The sequence below is a fragment of the Sciurus carolinensis genome, chromosome 16, assembly GCF_902686445.1.
Source record: "Sciurus carolinensis chromosome 16, mSciCar1.2, whole genome shotgun sequence".
NCBI classification, from domain to species: domain Eukaryota; kingdom Metazoa; phylum Chordata; class Mammalia; order Rodentia; family Sciuridae; genus Sciurus; species Sciurus carolinensis.
Genome location: NC_062228.1, coordinates 7,553,527 through 7,571,617, shown reverse-complemented (window position 1 = coordinate 7,571,617; position 18,091 = coordinate 7,553,527). Strand labels below are relative to the sequence as shown.

The following is an 18,091-nucleotide window of genomic DNA, read 5'->3' as shown; positions in this document are numbered from 1 at the left end:
AAGAAAAAAAAAATCCAAACAAAATAAAACACACACACACAGAAAATGAACACCAGCTCATGAACTGAAGAAGAAAAATAATATGCGAATGATGCGGGCTTCAAAGGTGAGCAATGTTTCACATGGAGAACTCTGCTGGGATCTTTGAACATTGTGCAAGTCGGAGGGGGGTGTTAAAAAAAAACAAGCTAGCAAGTTACGGGGGGATTTCAGATTGGCAATCCATGAGCCAAACACCCATTCCCTCCCCAATTTAAAACAGTCGCCACCACCAGGAACTCGGAGCAGTGTGTGTGTGTGTGTGTGTGTGTGTGTGTGTGTGTGTGTGTGTGTGCAGGGACCAAGGGGGGCGATCTCGGTAGGGGAGGGGGCGAGGTGGTGGCGAGCGTGGCTCTGCAACTAGCAAGCCCACACCCGAGCCGGACCCCCACGGAGCACTTATCAAGGTGGCTAGCTGGGATCGCGTGTCAGACTCACATGAAAAACTCGGGAGAGGACGGGTTGTCGCTGCTCGAGCCGTTTTCTCGGAAGCCGCTGCTCACCAACTTCTCGTATTTCTCCTTGTACGCGTCCCTCTCGCGCACCAGCCTGGAGATCTCCTGCTTGAGGTGGTCGACTTGCTGCAGCAGCTGGTTCTTCTCGGACTCCAGGACGTGTCTCTGCTGCACCCTCTTGAAGCGGCAGGACTGGGCATAGCCGCGGTTTTTCAGGGTCCGCCTCTTCTGCTTCAGCCGGATCACCTCCTCCTTGCTGACCCCGCGCAGCTGCCGGTTCAGCTCGCGCACTGACATGGTCACCAGCTGCTCGTCGGAGAAGCGGTCGTCGAAGTGCAGGCCGCCGGCAGCGTGGTGCGGGTGCAGGGCACCCCCCGCCCCCGCCGCGCCCCCGCCGCCGCCGCCGCCGCCGCCGCCACCCCCGGCGCTGGCCGGGCCACCGCCGCCCGCGCCGCCCGCGCCGCCGGCCGAGGCGGATGCGCTGCCCGCGGCGCCGGGCGCGCCGGCCGTCGGGTGGTGGTGGTGGCCGGCGGCGTGGTGGTGGTGGTGGTGGTAGTGCGGGCCTGCGCCGCTCTGCGCAGCGGCCGCAGCGATCACGGCGGACACCACGGCGGCGGCGGGGCCCATCTCCTCGCCGCTGCCGCCCAGGGAGGCACCGGCGCCGGCCCCAGCCGCCGCGGCCAGCTGCTGCGCCCCGCGCGCGTAGCCATCGAAGCCGCCCTGGAGCTGGTGGCTGTTGCTGATGAGCGCTTCGACCGCGTCCTCGGGGCTGAAGCCCAGCGCCTCAGGGTTCAGCTGCTGCGGGTAGCCGGTCATCCAGTAGTAGTCTTCCAGGTGCGCCTTCTGCTCGCTGCCCGAGCCCGGGCTGGGCGCCGAGAAGCTGGGGGAAGGGGGCACCGAGCTGCACGGCGTGCTCATGGGGGTGGAGGACAGCGAGCCCCCGGCGATGAGACGGCCGCACTGGCTGATGATGCGGTCGGTCTCCACCGGTTCCTTTTTCACTTCAAACTTCATCAGATCGAAGTCATTAACATATTCCATGGCCAGGGGACTGGTGGGCAGGTCGGAGTTGCTCATTGCCAGTTCTGATGCCATTCTCCTGCCGCCGCCGCCGCCGCCGCCGCTCCGCCAGATGGGCTGCAGGAGAGGGGCCAGCGGGCTATGCTGGGTGGCCAGCGGGTGAGCCAGCTTGCCGGGCTGGGGCGCTTCTAGCTCGCGCGGCGGTGGCTGGCCCGAAACCTCCGAGCGCGCACACACCCCCCGCCCTGCCCGCGCCCCCCGCGCCCGCCCTCCCTCCCCCTGCTCACGCCAATGTGCTTGCTCGCTCGCCCCGGCCCCTCCTCGCCTGCTCGCCTCCGTGCGCGCCGAGCCGGCGGCTTCAGGCTCGGGAAGGTCCTCCGCGGGCTGCGGTGGCGGCGGCGGCTGCGAAGCCGGAGGAGCCCGGCCTGGTGCGCGGCGTCCCCCGCTCGCCGCTCCGCTGCGCGCTTTGCATAAGGAGGGCTCGCCTTGCCGGCCGGGCTGCAGGCGGGGCGCGCGCGGCGGCCGCTCGGGGCTGGAGGCGCGGCAGGCGGCTGTCCGGTGGCGCGGGCCTTGGCACGGGGGAGTTAACACTTCATGCTTCTCGCCTCCTCTTCTGCCTGGCTCTTTTTATTTATTTTTTTTCTCTTTTCTCCTCTCTCTCGCACTCTCGCTCGCTCTCTTTCTCTCTCTCTCTTCCTCCGTGCAAAGTGCAAGACAGAGGTGCAGCCCGGCTGGAGGAAAGGGAGGGGGAAGTTTAGTTCTTTCTTTCCTTTTTTTTTTTTTTTTTTTTTTTAAAGCAAAATAGCGAAGTCCTGGGGAAAGGCGAGGCAGAAAGCAAAGTGGGAAGGGGGGGCAGGCCGAGCCGACGAGCAGCCCAAGCTACAGCTCGAAGATGAAAAAAGATTTTAAAGCCTCTGATCCAGCAAGAAGAGTTTAAAGCAATTGCTGAGTTTTATAGCACTCGTGACGTCAGGCCCAAATGGGAAATTGACTGGCACTCCGGGCCAATGGGAGGCGGCAAGAGCGGCCGCGATTAGCATAATAGTATAGAAACAAGGAAACTTTTCGGAGCTGTCAATCAGGACCCAATCAGCTGACTGTCAGCTGGGACGAACTGGCTTAACCCTTCCCGCTCCGCGGCTCCCGGGGAGGGAGAGAGCAAGGCCCGGAGAAAAGTTTAGTGCGTGAGGGGAAGGAGTTTTTCAGAGAGGAGCCTAGTATCCGGGTGCACCCGGGAGGACAGTTTGCTTTTCTTCGGAGCGCAAGAGAGGCCTGCCTTCTGGAGCTTCATCTCGCCCGCCACTCGCTCTGCTAGGATTGGCCTAACTCTCTTTCCCTGCCTGTCCCCCAGCACCGGGACTGTGAATTGGCCTTTTGGCTTTTCCTCCTCGCTGCATCTTGAGCATTCCAGGTGTCTTCCGGGAGACCTTCCTTCCCGAAGCCTGACTGCGCTGGGAGCTCAAACTTGGACCAACTCTTTGTCCCTCTCTCCAGTGCGCTGGAGTTGGGGGGATGCGCGGGGTGCCGGGATGGCTACTGCGCTCCGCACCCCGCCCAGTGGTGAGCCCGCCCCAGCGCCTTAGAATCCGTGGAGAGAGAAAGTTCATTCTATCACCCTGTTTTTTAAAGGAGGTGAAATAAGTTTTTAGGGCCATTCCATGCAGAGACTAGCTGCCGCTAGCGTCGCGTGCCCCTGCGGGGAGCGAGGCGCCTATGCCAGCGACTTAACTCTGGCAAAGCTGAGATGGGTCAGCCAGGCTCCCAATTCTGGACAGAGTTGTATGGCCTTTGAGATTCATATTCATTCTCCCCGCCCCCCTCACACACAAACACACACACACTCACCAGCCCCTTATGAAATTCGACCCTGTTTATCAGGGTCTGGCGCGCGCGCCCTTTGCACTGTAGCGTTCCACTTATTTCGGGTTTGATGGTGGGGAACAAAAAGGAAAAAAACCATACCCCAAACTTCAGTAGCTCCCGTCAAGGGTTAAATTTTAAACCAATTTTTCTCGGACAAGCCCGGAAACCAGGAGTGTGTGTGTGTGTGTGGGGGGGCACTGCTCACGATTGCAAATGCTAATAACTAGTTCAATTTTTTAGATCGATTCTTTTTAAAGCTGTGCAGAATAAGAGAGAGAAGAAAGAAAGAAAGGAAAAGGAGAAGAGAGCAAAGGAAAGAAATCAACAACTCTTTTCTAAGATTTTAAAGCGATAGGCAAGTTGGAGGAGCCGAGATTTATTTGGGGAAAGCAAAGTTATGGGAAGCCGACCCACATTTGAAAGTCCAGCCCACCTGCTTGGAAGTTGGGACTTGATTCCACCTATTAATGAAATGCACTTGGTTCTAGTCGATTTTTTTTTTTTTTTTTACATCATGGGAGGGACACACACACACACACACACACACACACACACACACACACACACACACACATATTATGAAAAGCCTGCAAAGGATCGAAGAGTGAAAACTATTGTTGGACCGAGTTGGTTTTTACCTCAACAGCGCCACCTTTCGGCAAAGGTCAGTTGAAATTGATCCGTGTCCAGTAAAAAGAAACTGTTTCCCCAAAGTGGGAGGAGAAAAGAGGCAAAAAAAGTTAGTTGGACCTTGGTGGTAGAGCCCGACCTTGTAGGAAATGGGACGAAGAAAGTGCTAGCAAATGCAGGAGACATATTTTCCCCCTTCATTATTAACAAAGAAGCTAGGACAACAAATGCCCTGGCGGGCATAATTCTGGCTGAGAGACCTTTGCAGTCTGATCCCAGGTAACTGGGCCCCAAACTCTGAAAGTGGCAGGATGGATTTTCAATGGGCTTTATGGCAATATCAATAGAATTAAAGTTACTTGTAATTCAGTGATAAATGAGATGTCTCTCGTAAGTAAGATTAAGTACAGTGCTATAAAGTTGTTTATCTGAAAAGTAATTCTCAGAAAACCTGACTTCTGACACTTGGTCATATATTAAGCCAGCTTCTTGAACATTGCACTTCAGAATGGTCTTACCCACCTGGCAGCATACTTTACTATTTATAACCAGACCTTAGGTGTCACTCACCAGCTTCAGATACCAGATTAACCCATGTTAATTTCTCTGATCCTGGAGTCTTCTGTTTCAGCAAATCCAGGAATCCCTGCCGGGAGACTTCCCAGATTGGTAGGGACATCCTAATTCTGAAAGGCCGGTACTGATGGTATTTTCCTGACAAGCCTACCACGGAGGAGTTGTTTATAAGGGTAGTTTTGGTTTAAGGGAGTGCTTTGTTAGGGTGGAACGAACTGTGTTTAGTCACAGTTTGGTAAGAAAGAGTGAAGATCCTACCAATATTTATGCTATCTAAGATAATTCCCTTGCTTTCCTCCTCTGAGGATATTTTACCTACTAATGAAGTTAAGGGATTTTAGTTTATGTGTTCAGAGGAAAATGCGCTGCTTATATTACACAAACATTATGGTATTTAGCCTTGTTCATGATGTCTAAAGTTTATGTTTTTTGTGTAAAATGTAGATTTATGTGTACTTGGAAAGAATTAATTCTTTTTTGTTTATAATAATTTTTAAAACTCCTTCTGCATCATGTTTTTGTTAAAAGCTATAAAGTATGATCCCTGCCTCTCAAGAAAGTATTTTTCACCAGGAACACTGAAGCTGCTACATTTATAAATAAACATTTTATAAACAGAATTCACTAATGACGAAGACCATGCCATATAGTTTCATGGCCGCATACCTAATTGTTGCAATTATATATCATTTCTAGAAATTAAATGCCCATGTTTGGGCAGCTAAATGTATTATTATCTGCACATTTTTTATGGTTTATTTTTGTTCACCACTGTTAAACCGTGGTATTTTTCTTCCTCTTATTGCAGAGTCTTTTATAGTCTCCCATTTTCTCTTGAAAACAGAGGATGAGAATTATGCTTTAGATGTGTAGCCATAGTGCTCTCAGGATTGTAACTTAATTCCCATTTTTGTCCTTTTTACTTTATTATTTAGTGATTCACAGGGGTGTCTAAACATTTACAGTTCTCTGTTAGCAGCATTTCTTTTATAACAATTGAGCGCTCTCATTTTAATTAGTACTATTCAGGTTTCTGATTCTCTACAATTATAGCAGGCCACATTTCTTTAGACTTCTTTGCTAACATTGTTTGTTTCTCTTCTATCCAAGCCAATCTAATCCAGATACAATATGAACTGTGTTTTCTTACTGCTTAATATCCCCTCGCTATATATACTCTAGTAATTTCTGTAGAACAATATACAGTAATTTAGAAACCATGCGTTTGTCATTATTGACCAATTCAAACCAGTAGTATTAAAGTTTCTGAAAGCAATGAGTATTTATAGAAGATTTTGAGGGGGAGGAGGGCATGGGTCAAATCACGTAGAACATTTCAAAACAGTGACATCAAAAACTCAATTGTAGTTTCGTGTCAGTACATACATAACAAGTTTCTGCAAAGGGGAAGAAAAGCCCCTCATGTCTAAATTACAAAGATTAAAAGCTAAAAGGAAAGTGTCTTTCCTGATGGTGAGTTATAGCAACTCAAGTGCATCAGGTTGCCTCAGATGTACAGAATCTGAAAACAGCAGGATGTATCCAGAATAGCGACTGAACTCTTTGTTTATCCGGGAGCTGATTTTATGGAGCAGAACTAAGCAGTGTCCACTAAATTTTACTATGAAACCAACTAAATGGATTTGAGAAAGAGTTCTGGAGAGTAACTGCAGGATAAGGCATCCACTGTGCTTAGGTCTAGTGTTAGATAAATCCTTTTAACAGTCTTCAGTTAGCAGGGTAAGTAAATCACAAATCGCTGTTAGCAGATTCATGGAAGAAAATTAATAGAATCAGACGAGATAATCTGATAAGGGTAAAATTGCTGAGGGAAGTCTCCATTGGTGAACGTGAAAAAACAGTGTGATTACCAGGAGTCGTTATGAATAGGTGAATTATGTGCTAAATAATCATCAGAGTAATTCAGCATTTATTAATTCTTTTCTCTTTAAGCAATTCACAGTTGTAAGTTAAAGCCTCTCTCTCTTTGAAGACAAATCTTTTATAATTTTTATTAGAGGTAATTTATTATTTGCATTACCTGTATTTACTTCATAATTGAACATTTTGCATTCAAATTTATGTAATGCATTATGCTTGAGAATATATTTCTGCCTGATTAGCATAAATAGTCACTTACCTCATGAATTACTAACAAAGTTTATCTTAAAATATAGGTTTTTTTATTAAGTGGAACACAAACATATGTACAATAAATTCTGATTTTTCCAGTGCCGTTAGAGAACAACTCACAGTTGGTTACCGGGAAGCGAGGGGTGGGATCATGGGGAGGAAGAAAAATAGACAGATGAGACTTTGAGTTTCTTCCCAAGGGTGTTGCTCAGGTGGGGCCCTGGGGAGGGGCAGGGAGGAAGGACAGAAGGTGGAGCTGGGCTCTTCCTACACTGGATTGTTTATTGGATGATGTCAACTATAAATGTGGAATCCAAATGCAAATAAACAAAAATCTCTGAATTAGTGATCTCTACATGGTGGAGGGTCATGGTAGCCAGTCAATAGTATTGATGGTGTTTGGGGATATTTTATTTATTTCATTTTATTTTTTTGGGTCTTTCCAGTGTTCCTCTTTAGAACACGATCCACACAATTTTATGAAATACTTGTTTTGCACAAGAGATGGGAACAATCCCCATGTTTGCTGGGTTGGGGTGCCAGTTTCAGTCAGCTCTGTTCCCTTGCTTCACCCACAGACACCCAGCAGGGCCTGGCAGACAGGAGGCGTTTGCTGAACAATAGCTCTGGGGACACAGGGACATGGGAGCAGAAGGACTTCTTTGGTTGAAACGATGGACCCTACTTCTCACTCGGGCCACTCCAAACCAGCGTTTCCACTCTCAGCTCTCTTGCCCTTTCCGTTTTTAGGGGGAAGCTGCATCTTTGGGATTTGTACCTTCAACTAGGGGCTGCTTATGATTCACCCTCCATTGTCACCCCTTTTGATCCTATTCACAGCTTCCACCAGTGAGGGCATCTGTCACCAAAGCATTCAGCACTTCGAAGAATTTTATCGTGGTGAACTCAGAATTAATTTAAAAAAAAAAAAAGAAGAAGAAGAAGTAGTAGGGGATTTTTTAAAAAAGGGACCTGATATCCAAAGAATCTGTACGCGGGTTGTGTCTTTCATGCATGTTAACTGGGGGACCAGCTCCAAGATGGCACCAGCTCTGTGAGGGTCTGTGTGCCTGCCTTCCTGCCCTTGGTGATGTGGCCAGTCGAACCTCCTGTTCTAGAAGCTTTAGCAGCTGTCCCACATGGGAAACAAATGCAGTTATAGAAAATACAGGCTGAACTTAAATTCCCCCACCATGGCGGGGGGGTGGGCAGTATAAGGATGCAGGTGGTTTCTGAATTAGCTTGTCTGGGGCCTGAGACCACGGGTCCCTCATGGCCCTGTTTTATGTCTTAGTTCTTGGTCGCACATGGGCGTGGCCGAACTTTCTCCAGTGTTGTTCTTTGCCATGAAAATCCTGCACATGCCAGTCACAGCCTCACAGTCTGTCACAACAGTGCTCCTGATCCGACCAAGAATGGAAATTGGGTAATAGCTCCACCCTCCCAAAATAAAAATTAAAATCAAACTTATAGACCCTCTGATAGTATTTTTATTTAGTAATTTCATAGCAGTGACACATGTTCTTTGTTAAATATAAATATTTGGACAAGATAGAAAGAGAAGGCTATCAAATGAAAAAAAAAAAAAAAAGCGCTGTTCCTCATCTCTACCCAGCACCTATCCTTGGTCTCAGGAGTGACCATCCGAAGTAGTCGCGGTGCCTGTGTTTGCTGTGTATACAGAGTGGAATCTTAGCTTGGGCATGGTTCAGATACGTCCGCCTGGATCTCAGAAAGGTTTGGAGTGCTTGTTTGGTTTTTGGTAGAATTTATCTAATGGAATCTCATCGTGTGTGTGTGTGTGTGTGTGTGTGTGTGTGTGTGTGTAGGGGGCAGTATTTAGAGACCTGATCGTAACACTCCTTCCAACCAATGTACAAGTCTGCATCTGTTTTGCTGGCCCTTAGCAGGTGAGTTGGCAGCATGCAGGGTTGACTTCACCAGGCACAGCAGAACAGTGGCCATTGGACTGCTATGGGCTCACAAGGACATTTTAATTTATTTTCAAATCAGAATAAAAGAAAGGAATATAATCTAGCCTGGATTATGTCTGTCACCATACCAGTGAAGTCTGAAAGCATCATTTAATACAAGGAAGGGGCCCACGGAAGCTAAGGTGCCCAGGACTCTCGGAAGTCCACACAAGACTCCAACACGTGACTCCAACGGCATTTTTCTTGGTCACCTCCAGTGACAGCTCACTACCTGCCAATTTTCCCTGTCCTGTCCATTTGTTTCTTTGTTTCAGCCCAAGGCCCACCCCTTCTTCTAGATTTAGGCCTGATTTTATATGCTCAGGAGGCCATGCGCTCATGGGGACTGAATGGGCACAGGGTCTTTGGAAAGTCAAAGACAGCCAGGAGGACACCCTTCCCCTGCATTCCGTTTCTCACGCTAAACATAGGCAGTGCCTTTAGGCATTTCCAGGTCTACTTCCTTTCCGGTGCCCTGCCTCCTGACCGCCAGCTCCCAGATAGGCTCCCGGGGTCCCTGCTGCGCTCCTAGGATCCAGGTCCCACAGCTAAGCCGGGTGGCTAGGTGTGCTCTGCTCATCTGCCTCCTGGAGCTGCAGCGCGTCTGCCCCCTGCCCCAGGGACTCACAGTGCCTGCACCCTGGATGTAAGCTCTGGGCCCTTTCTTCTCATATTTCCTCCATCCTGGATTTGTGTCCTTACAGTTTTGAACCCAAGCACAGAAATTACAACAATCCCCAGTAGAGTCCATGTCATCTGATTCAGCCTGATCCTTGCTTTGGATCCTAGCTCCATTTAGATCTAGAACGTACTATTGACTAGTTTTACTTTGCTTCTCAGCTTTGTACCAGCTTGGAAGGAAATAGATGGTGTGTATGACTTAACTTATCCTACCAGGTCCCTCGTCTGTGGATTGGGAGCTGGCCAGGATCAGAGACTGGGCCTGGGAAGTGTGTCATACCGTGTGGGCCACAGAGCATCTCCATAAATGGCTGGTCATCTCCTGCATCCCTGCCATCCCTCTGCGTTCTTGATAAGAACACTGGGAGGGACAAAGCCCTGTGCATTCTAGGAGACCCCTCCCCTCTCAACCCCTAGCAATCACACAAAGTGACCCACCAGGCCATTCGAGTCTATTAATGGACATTTTAAATAGAGACGGCCTACTGTTGGTAATTGGGGTAATTTTAAACTAAATTGCCCCATCTGGATGTCCTGCACATATCTTTCTAATGAATTCTGAAATAGCTTCACTTTTCCATAGGGTAGGCGAAGCTCTCTGTTGAACAGACGTGCTTCCCGAATAACTGTCCCTCTTGAACCTGCCTTTGCCTTTGTAAACCCTTTCCCCTGTCAAACACATATAGTAGTTGTCCAAAGTTGGGACCTCAGAGACTGATAAAAAATAGATAAAACCTAGACAAACTAAACCAAAAGGTTCTGTGCATGCAGAAAAGCATATTTGAGCTCCAGTCTTTCCTCTGGTTTTTCTCTGGTTTAGATCACCAAGTTCCCTGCCATTTCCTGATGCCAATTTTGAGACCAAGAGGCTCAGAGGCATGTTCTTGAACAAAAACGTTCAGAGTTTCAAGTGTCCACTTTTGAGCTCAGCTAGTCCCCCTGGTCCCTCTCGAAGGGACATAAATGTGCAAGCTTTTGCAAAATCTCCCCTCCAAGGTCCACCTGGCCCCCTTTCAGAGACACCTGGGAATAAGTGCAGGAACCAGCCCAGGAGTTATTTCTGACGAGCTGTCTGTGTCCTGCATGAGAGAACTCGACTCTCGCTGGTTCACAGACCCAGCCCAGGATCCCAAGGGCTCCCGAGGGAGGATGGAAACCCTTTGGAGAAGCATCCCTGACTGTTGACTGGTGATTTTGTGAAGAGCTGCTGATTGGAGACGAGGCTCAGGGCTGTCCCAGGGAGGTGCTCTGCAGTGGACTGGACTGGGGAAGGGAGGCCGGCCTGAGGTGGCCGGCTCTGAGGTTGGCACCTAGGTCTGCTGCTTCCCCTCTGCCCTCAGCAAAGCCCTTCACCATCTTCTTCCAACTCATTTTTCAGGCTGCAAATGGACCCAATGGCATGAAGAGGTGAAGAAAGTTCTGGGCCCTATGGAGGGGACACGGAAGGGTCATTCAGCTCCCCAAGTCTGAAGGAGAAGTAGGTGAACAGGAAGCAGACACCCACAGACACGAACGAACACTGCCTTGCTGGGTTTCACAGTTGGCCATGGGTCACGAAGGCAAAGTCAGAACATCTTTGAGGTCAAAATGACAGAGCCAGCAAAGCAAGGTCAGAAGAGCAGGGTCAGACCCTGTGCATCTTCAGAGATGCTACGGTTTGGGTGGAAATTGCTTAAGTCCTTTGGTAGCAGCACAGTGAGAAAAATATCATGGATTTCTGAGCGTCACTGAACAGGTACATCTCACATGCCAGATGTGCCTTGCTTTGGCTCCAGGCCCACAAGTGTGTGAATCCTGCTCCATCCCAGGTGTGAGATCCTGGGCAAATGTGCTGACTCTCTGGGCCAGAGATGGAGCAGGGTTTGGGGATGACACTGTGCATGCACCCTGGATTTGTGGCATAGTGCCTGCCCCGTGGGGAGCTTTACAGGAGTGTGTGCCGGTGCCCGAGCAGATGTTCTGCACACACTGTTTCACAGGGCGGGGGCCGGGGCAAACTAGGGCTGGGCTGTGGCTCCCTTCTTCTATCTTTTATGTTCTCGCCTTCAAGCTATGCTCCCTGCTCAACCTGGCCTCTTATTTCCCTCTCCTGACTCAGCAGGATTTTGCTTGCCTGGAATTTCACCATCTCCCACATTCCCTGCCCTCTGTGGAGCCCCTCATCTCTCCTGTGTGCCTTGGAGCTGGAACAAACACTCTTCTCTCCATGTCATTTACCTGCCAGAGGGCTTGGCACACAGTAGGTGCTCAACATGTGTTTTTCCAGTGCAAACGACTGAACACATGCTCAGATTCCTTGTGTTTTTCAACTCTAGCTCACACAGGAGGCTGGCTAAATGCCCCAGGAAACACGGCTGTGGCCGGGGCGGGATGGATGGCCACTCCTTTGCGACACAAATGTTCCTACATTCACTCCGCACTCGTCCATCAGCCCACCCCTCAGCTATAGGATGCTTTTCTGGTTCATTGCTTCACCTCTATCTTTCCAAGATGGAATTGGGTGGAAAACAATAAATGTTGCTGGGTGAACTTTTGGGTGCAGGGAGGGATGGGATTAAGTCCCTGGGAGTAACAAGGTGTCTAGTCCAGCTCTTCCAGCTGCTGCCAAGAGGACGGGCTCCAGCTTTGCATCACAACTGCCTCAGAGCACACAGACACGGTTGCGTAATCCTCAGATAACAATGCAAGGCCCACCTCCATTTCCACATGCCCCAATCCTGCCCATTCCTCCAGGCATGGCTCCAACACAATGTAGCACCCAGGAGGCATTTAACGAGTGGCTGATGTAAATGTGACGCCTCTGGTTCCAGAAGCCTTCCCTGGCTCCTGCCTTTCATTTGGGGTTCCCACAGTGGTAGCTCAGCGCCTCCTAGGGAGCCCCCTGGTGTGGCTTTGGGTAGCTGTGCGGTGCACCTTGGAGGTCAGGCAGTGAGTAATTGGCTTGGTGACCCTGGAGAGTCCTCCATCTGCTTTACCAGACTCTGTCTCCATCTGTATAAGGCAATGTCCATTAGCTCCTCCTAGTTACAGGTGGAAAATACATTGACCTAAACTGGTTTAAGCAAAAAGGAAACATTGGCTCATGTGACTGGAAGCTCCGGAGACAGAGCTGGTGTCAGGTCTGGTGAGACAGGAGTCATTTGGTGTCCTCAGAACTGGCTTTCCTCCCTCTGTGTCAACTCCAGACCGGGACTGCCCAGGGAAGCAGGAAGGTTGGGGCAGCTCCAGCCCCAGCTCCTCCCAGGCTGTGTTCCCAGTGGGCTACACTGAAGTCATGGTTTGGGTCACATCAGACTGGCTCACTTGGAGGTTCATATGCCCACCCTGAGCCAACCCCTATGGCAAAGTTACCAAACACGTGAGTGGCTCAGACACAGGGTGGGATCGGGACCCAGGAAATACTCTGAGCCTCTGGATGGAGGAGCTGTCTCCCTCATGGACACTGGAGCCTGCCATCAAATCGTGACATTACTAGGAGTCAGCAGGTACCTGAAACTCACCCAGGGCTTGCCCTCAGTTTGAACCGATTGGACTGTCACAGCAGCACCATGAGACCTGTGCTGCTGGAGCTTCCCTTGACCAACAAGGGGCCTAGTTGCCCTTCGGAGGGCTTCTCCAAGGTCACGTGGCTGGTGAGCGGTACAAGTGATCAAGTGGTGAGTCCAGACATAGCCACCAAGTTTGCACTCTTAATTACTTTCCTTTATTATCTCTCGTAAGAGGGAGATAGTCAAGAAACAAATAGACAAGTAAACACCTGATATGATGTAACATAATGTCACATGTCAGGACACCACACTGTGTAGGACCACGTAACACAGTAGAATGTTCTATAGCACAACATGGTATTGCATCATACCAGGGCAGGCACTGTAAGCCATCACTTTGTGTCCATTCCAAGAGCATTTATTGCGAGTGTAGCCATGGGAGGTGTGTGTGTATCGGGTGGCTGGTGAATGGCATTTCTTGTTTATTTGTTTTTTGTTTTTTGTTTTTTTTTTTTGTTACTGGGCATTGAGCTCAGGGGCACTCGACCACGGAGCCACATCCCCAGCCCTATTTTGTATTTTATTTTATTTACAGATAGGGTCTCACTGAGTTGCTTAGCGCCTCGCCATTGCTGAGGCTGGCTTTGAACCGGTGATCCTCCTGTCTCAGCCTCCAGAGCCACTGGGAATACAGGTGTGAGCCACCACACCCGGTGATGACTCGTTTTATGTGCACAGTGTGAACCTTTGATCCAAGAACCTCGTTTCTTTCATGGCAACATCGTCATTATAACATTCCTATGTTTGTTTCTGTCTCACAAGAAGAACAAATGATTGAAGTTCAAGGAGCATGCAGGGAAGTAGGATTTCTAGGCCTATGGCTCTGGCTTTCACTAGTGTTGGATGTTTAAAGATGTTGTGCTGGACTTGTGTCCCCGAGAATATCTTCTTAGACACTCTTGGTGGATCTGAGAACTCTGTTTGACAAGACAGGTGGAAAAGGAGTGAGGTGGCAAATGCAAATGATAAAGAGCTTTGGAACTTAATCTCCCCCTCCTCTCTTTAAAAAAAAAATGCCCTGGAGGTTTTGGGAATTTCCATGACAATCTCTAAATTGTTGTTTGTGCCACACAAGCAGGCAATGGTCCATCTGCAGGGTCTTGGCAGGTGTTAAAATGCACTGAACGAGCTGAGAGGTAAAGGTTTCATGTTTCACTTTATCGTGAAGCATATTCTCCCTCCTGCCCTCTCAAGGTGCAGATACTAAGAGAGCAAATCACCCTGGGCTTCCTTTCTTCACTCCTGTCCCCTGCCTGGCAACTCAACAATACGAAAGGCATATAATCAAAGCATAAAGCAATTCTAAAACGCCCCCGAAATGATGTTCACACATTCGCATCTGTAATCAGAATGGCTTATATCTCCCTCCCTCTGCCACTGTGGTGTAATCCTGGTGTGATTTCAGTTCCCTGGAGGTGACTAAGAGTCTAGTCATTAATGCAAAGCCCATGAACTTTATTGGAATATACCATCAGAAAAATCTGTTTCCAAAATCTCTATGAGCTGAATGCAGCTGGAAGTGCCAGTCCCTCCTGGTCACTGCACAAGTCTGTGCATTTTCTTAGTGTTGGAATCCCTTTCCGTACTGTGTGCCAATGTGAGGTTGCTGTCCATTTTCCACATCTCAGGGAAGGAGCATTTGGGTACAAAGTTATTTGATGGAGGAATAGGCTTCTAGAAGCTCTCACACTACTGCCTAGATGTTTACCTTTCCAACGGTATTGGGATAATTTGGTTGTGGTGATGATGAAGATGTGAAGAAGAAGATGATGAAGAAGAGGAGAAGGAGGAAGAGGAGGAGGAGGAAAAAGCTGCCTTTATAGAAAATGCAGAAGATAGAGAAATTTGGAGACCTCACGATGCAGCAGTAGTTCAATCCAAAATTTGGGAAATTTTCTCTAAGACAGATGCTCTAGTTTCTTCAATAAATAAGTGACCTACAAAAGGAAGGGGAGAAGAGGGACCTATCAGAGATTTAAATAGATCCTCTTTTAGGTTTATCAGAAGGGACCTGAACCCAGAGAGGCTGCAGCAGTCATGTGGGAGCTGGCTGTGGGGGGTTTGGGGGGACATTTATTAGTTCTTCCTTATCTGTGGTTTTGCTTTCCCTAGTTTGTTATTTGCAGTCAACTGTGTACAAAAATATTAAATGGAAAATTCCAGAAATGAACAATTCATATGTTTTAAGTTGCACATCATTCCGAGTAGCGTTATGAAATCTTGAGCCAACTTTCTCCAGCCCACCCAGAACGTGAGTCACCCTCTGTTCAGTGTGAACACGCTGTATATGCTACCTGCCCATTAGTCACCTAATAGCCATCTTGCTTATCAGATCTAGAGTCTCAGTATTGAGTACTTGTGTATAGTGTTCAGGACTCTCTGGTGGCAGGCGTCCACTGGGGGATTTGGAACGGATACCCCTCAGATAAAAGGTGGTCAAACAGCCCTGCATTTTTCACCTGCCCACAAGAGCCACCTGCCGTTCCAGCATGGTGACTGAGGTGCCCCAGGCTGGTGCTTCCTTTCCTAGGCCCCACTTTCAGCCTGGCTGACTCATATTTTCCCCTGGGAAAAGCCCCTTCCTCCAGAGGCTTCTTTGACTGGCTCTCCCTCACCAAAGTGGGTGCTGTATCTCCATCTGGCTGGCAGGGACCCTGGTGTGGCATTTGTGACTGAACATTGTATATGTACATGTTTTAATGTTTACAAAAGGGAGGTAGTTGTAGAATCACAGGCAGTGATAAAGAGTAACAGCCAGCTCCTGTGTACCTGTAACCAACCTCTCCCAGGGCTGACATCTTACATGAGGAGAGTGAAAGCAGAGTCAGGAAGCCACGTGGCTACCATCCACGGCCTCATGAATTTCACCAGTTGTACCTGCACTTGTGTGTGTGTGTGTGAACGCGTGCGTGTATGCATATGCATGTGTGTGTGCGCACCTTGTGCTCTGTGTGATCTCATCCTGTGCCCAGGTTTCTGTGACAACTGCTGCCACAGTCAAGGAGCAGAGCATTTCCAGCGTCAGAGTTCCTTGCGATGTCCTTGGAGCTTGTCCTTTGGCCTGCCAGTTTCTCTCATGACTCTGAGTATCTCGAAGCAGGACCTCAGGTTTAATCCCTGTGTCCTGGTCCTGCTAACATCAGCCAGCACCTGGCTCCCAGGTGATCCTGCATGAATGCTTACAGAGTAGATCCAGATTCTGCCACAGGAGAGCAGGAAGGAGAAAACCCTCGGCCAAGAGAGCAAGAATGACAACCCCGGGCTCAGAATGCGACGGAGGCGGGGCATCACAGCATCTTCTCCCTCTGCCCAGGATCCTGAAGATCCTGGCGGCAACAATGGCTTCCTCTTAACAAATTGTTTGCTCCTGTGATCCAAATAGAAACCTGCTTCCAGGAAGGGATGAATTGCTTAGTGAGGTCAGGTATGAACATCAGCCTTTGATTCTGCAGTCACTTTTCCATGAACATGTCACCAGCTTTTCCTCTGCAAGGCTTCACCTCAACAGGAGCCAGCCTCCCTGTGGCTGTGGTGAGTCCAGCCGTGGGACAGATCAGGCCTTGTAGGGACCAGGACTCCAGCGAGGAGGTAGGTGTGCAGAGTCTGGGGTTTTCCATCTCTAGCCCACCTCCGGATAGACCTGGAAGGAGGGCGGCTTCCCTCACCTTTGGGGTTCGTCCTTCTGGCAACAGAGGGTTCAGAGAACGTCCTGGAGCACAGTTATGAGCCTCACCGAGGCATGACGCCTCCCACGAGACCTTGGGATCCCTCGGATTTGGTGGCCGAAGGAGGAACAAAGTTGGTCAGATGATGTGGAGCCCCGACCAACCCACGTCTTGAAAGAGCAGTGGCCAGCTGCCCAGACTGACCTCAGAGGGTCAGGTCTTCCCTTGGTGGGAGGTCGTCACCTCTCAGGCTTTGTGGTAATCTGTGGAGCAAGAGGACAGAGTCCTGCTTCCCGTGCACACGTGATTCCCTCTGCCCCTCCATCCATCATCTGTCCACCCACCCATCCCTCCATCTGTCTGTTCACTCACCCATGTAGCATCCTCCTGTCCATCTGTCCACCTGCCCCTTCATCTGTTCATTCATCCATTTTTATGTTGAGAGTCCAACAGTATTTTTTAGTGGCCCCAGGAGACGTGCGAAAAGACACTAAGCAAGTGGGCTTCTCTGCATTATCTTCCAGACACTATCTTAGTTTTGCTTCTTAGACACACCAAGAACACTCTTCCTTTAGAATATACATGAAACAGCCCATTGGAGGAAAAAAGTTACTTGTCCTGTATGCAATAAGAAATAAACGGGACAATCTGAATAGAAGAAAAAATTAAAATTTTTTTAAAAATTCAAAAATAAAATAAAAATAAAAAATAAATAAAGAAAGTTGAACAGTTGTGAATATGATGCCCCTCCATCTTTCACAGCACTTAGTAGAGTTGTATTGCTGTTTTTCAGTGTCCAGAAGTGAAACTTTCTTGTGATGGGCATGTATGTGTATGTGTGTGTGTGTGTGTGTGTGTGTGTGTGTATCTGTCTATCTACCTATCTATTTATCTGTCCATCTATTTATCCAGCTATCTACCTTTATGCACCTCTCTCTTGCTCTATTTGTGTGTATAGATATATGTATATGTATACGTATATCTCCTCCCTGGCATCTGGGCATCCGTTCAGATCTCTGGGGCATCTACTACATTTCAAATGGAATGCACTCTGAGTATTTGGTCTTACCTGTGGAGAATCAGAGATTCTCCTCTGGATTTTGATGGGTGTTCACAGGCTTCACAGGCACGGACACATCTTTGGGCTGGAAGTTCAGGGCAGCAGGCTCATTCTCACTGGTCTTCCTGTGGCTCTGTCAGGATCAACTTACCTGCAGGAATCAAACATTCTTTTGACGGTCTGGTGTATTTGACACCTGGTAGAGGCACCAGGGAGCTCACCTGAAACAAGAGAATTGTCCCGTGTACTTGGAATGAACACTTCATTATTCAGCTACTGGAAATAAAACTTGGCTGTTCACCTATTTTCTTCCAATACAGTGACCTGTGCTAATAAAAAGTGCCCATCTTGCCAAATTCTGGTCTACACAGATTTTCCACAAATTTCTTATGTTTTGCCATCAGAAGTCAAGAAAAATAAAAAGGAGAATGAAACCAAAGAAAGGACA

At 48.8% G+C, this 18,091-nt stretch overlaps 1 protein-coding gene across 6 annotated transcripts in view; it reads right to left on the bottom strand.

Moving 5' to 3' along the window:
• Positions 1 to 3,142, bottom strand: part of Maf (MAF bZIP transcription factor) — a 311,104-nt gene extending 307,962 nt beyond the window's left edge. For 5 of the 6 annotated variants that reach the window (XM_047527381.1, XM_047527383.1, XM_047527382.1 and 2 more), the window contains exon 1: positions 478 to 1,769. In XM_047527381.1, coding sequence (XP_047383337.1) covers positions 478 to 1,589 — 1,112 coding nt within the window. In that variant the 5' untranslated portion in view covers positions 1,590 to 1,769. Of the gene's footprint in view, positions 1 to 477; positions 1,770 to 1,801 lie in introns of those variants that run through there. The other variant, XM_047527379.1, reaches the window with a different exon arrangement.
• Positions 3,143 to 18,091: the final 14,949 nt, after the last annotated feature.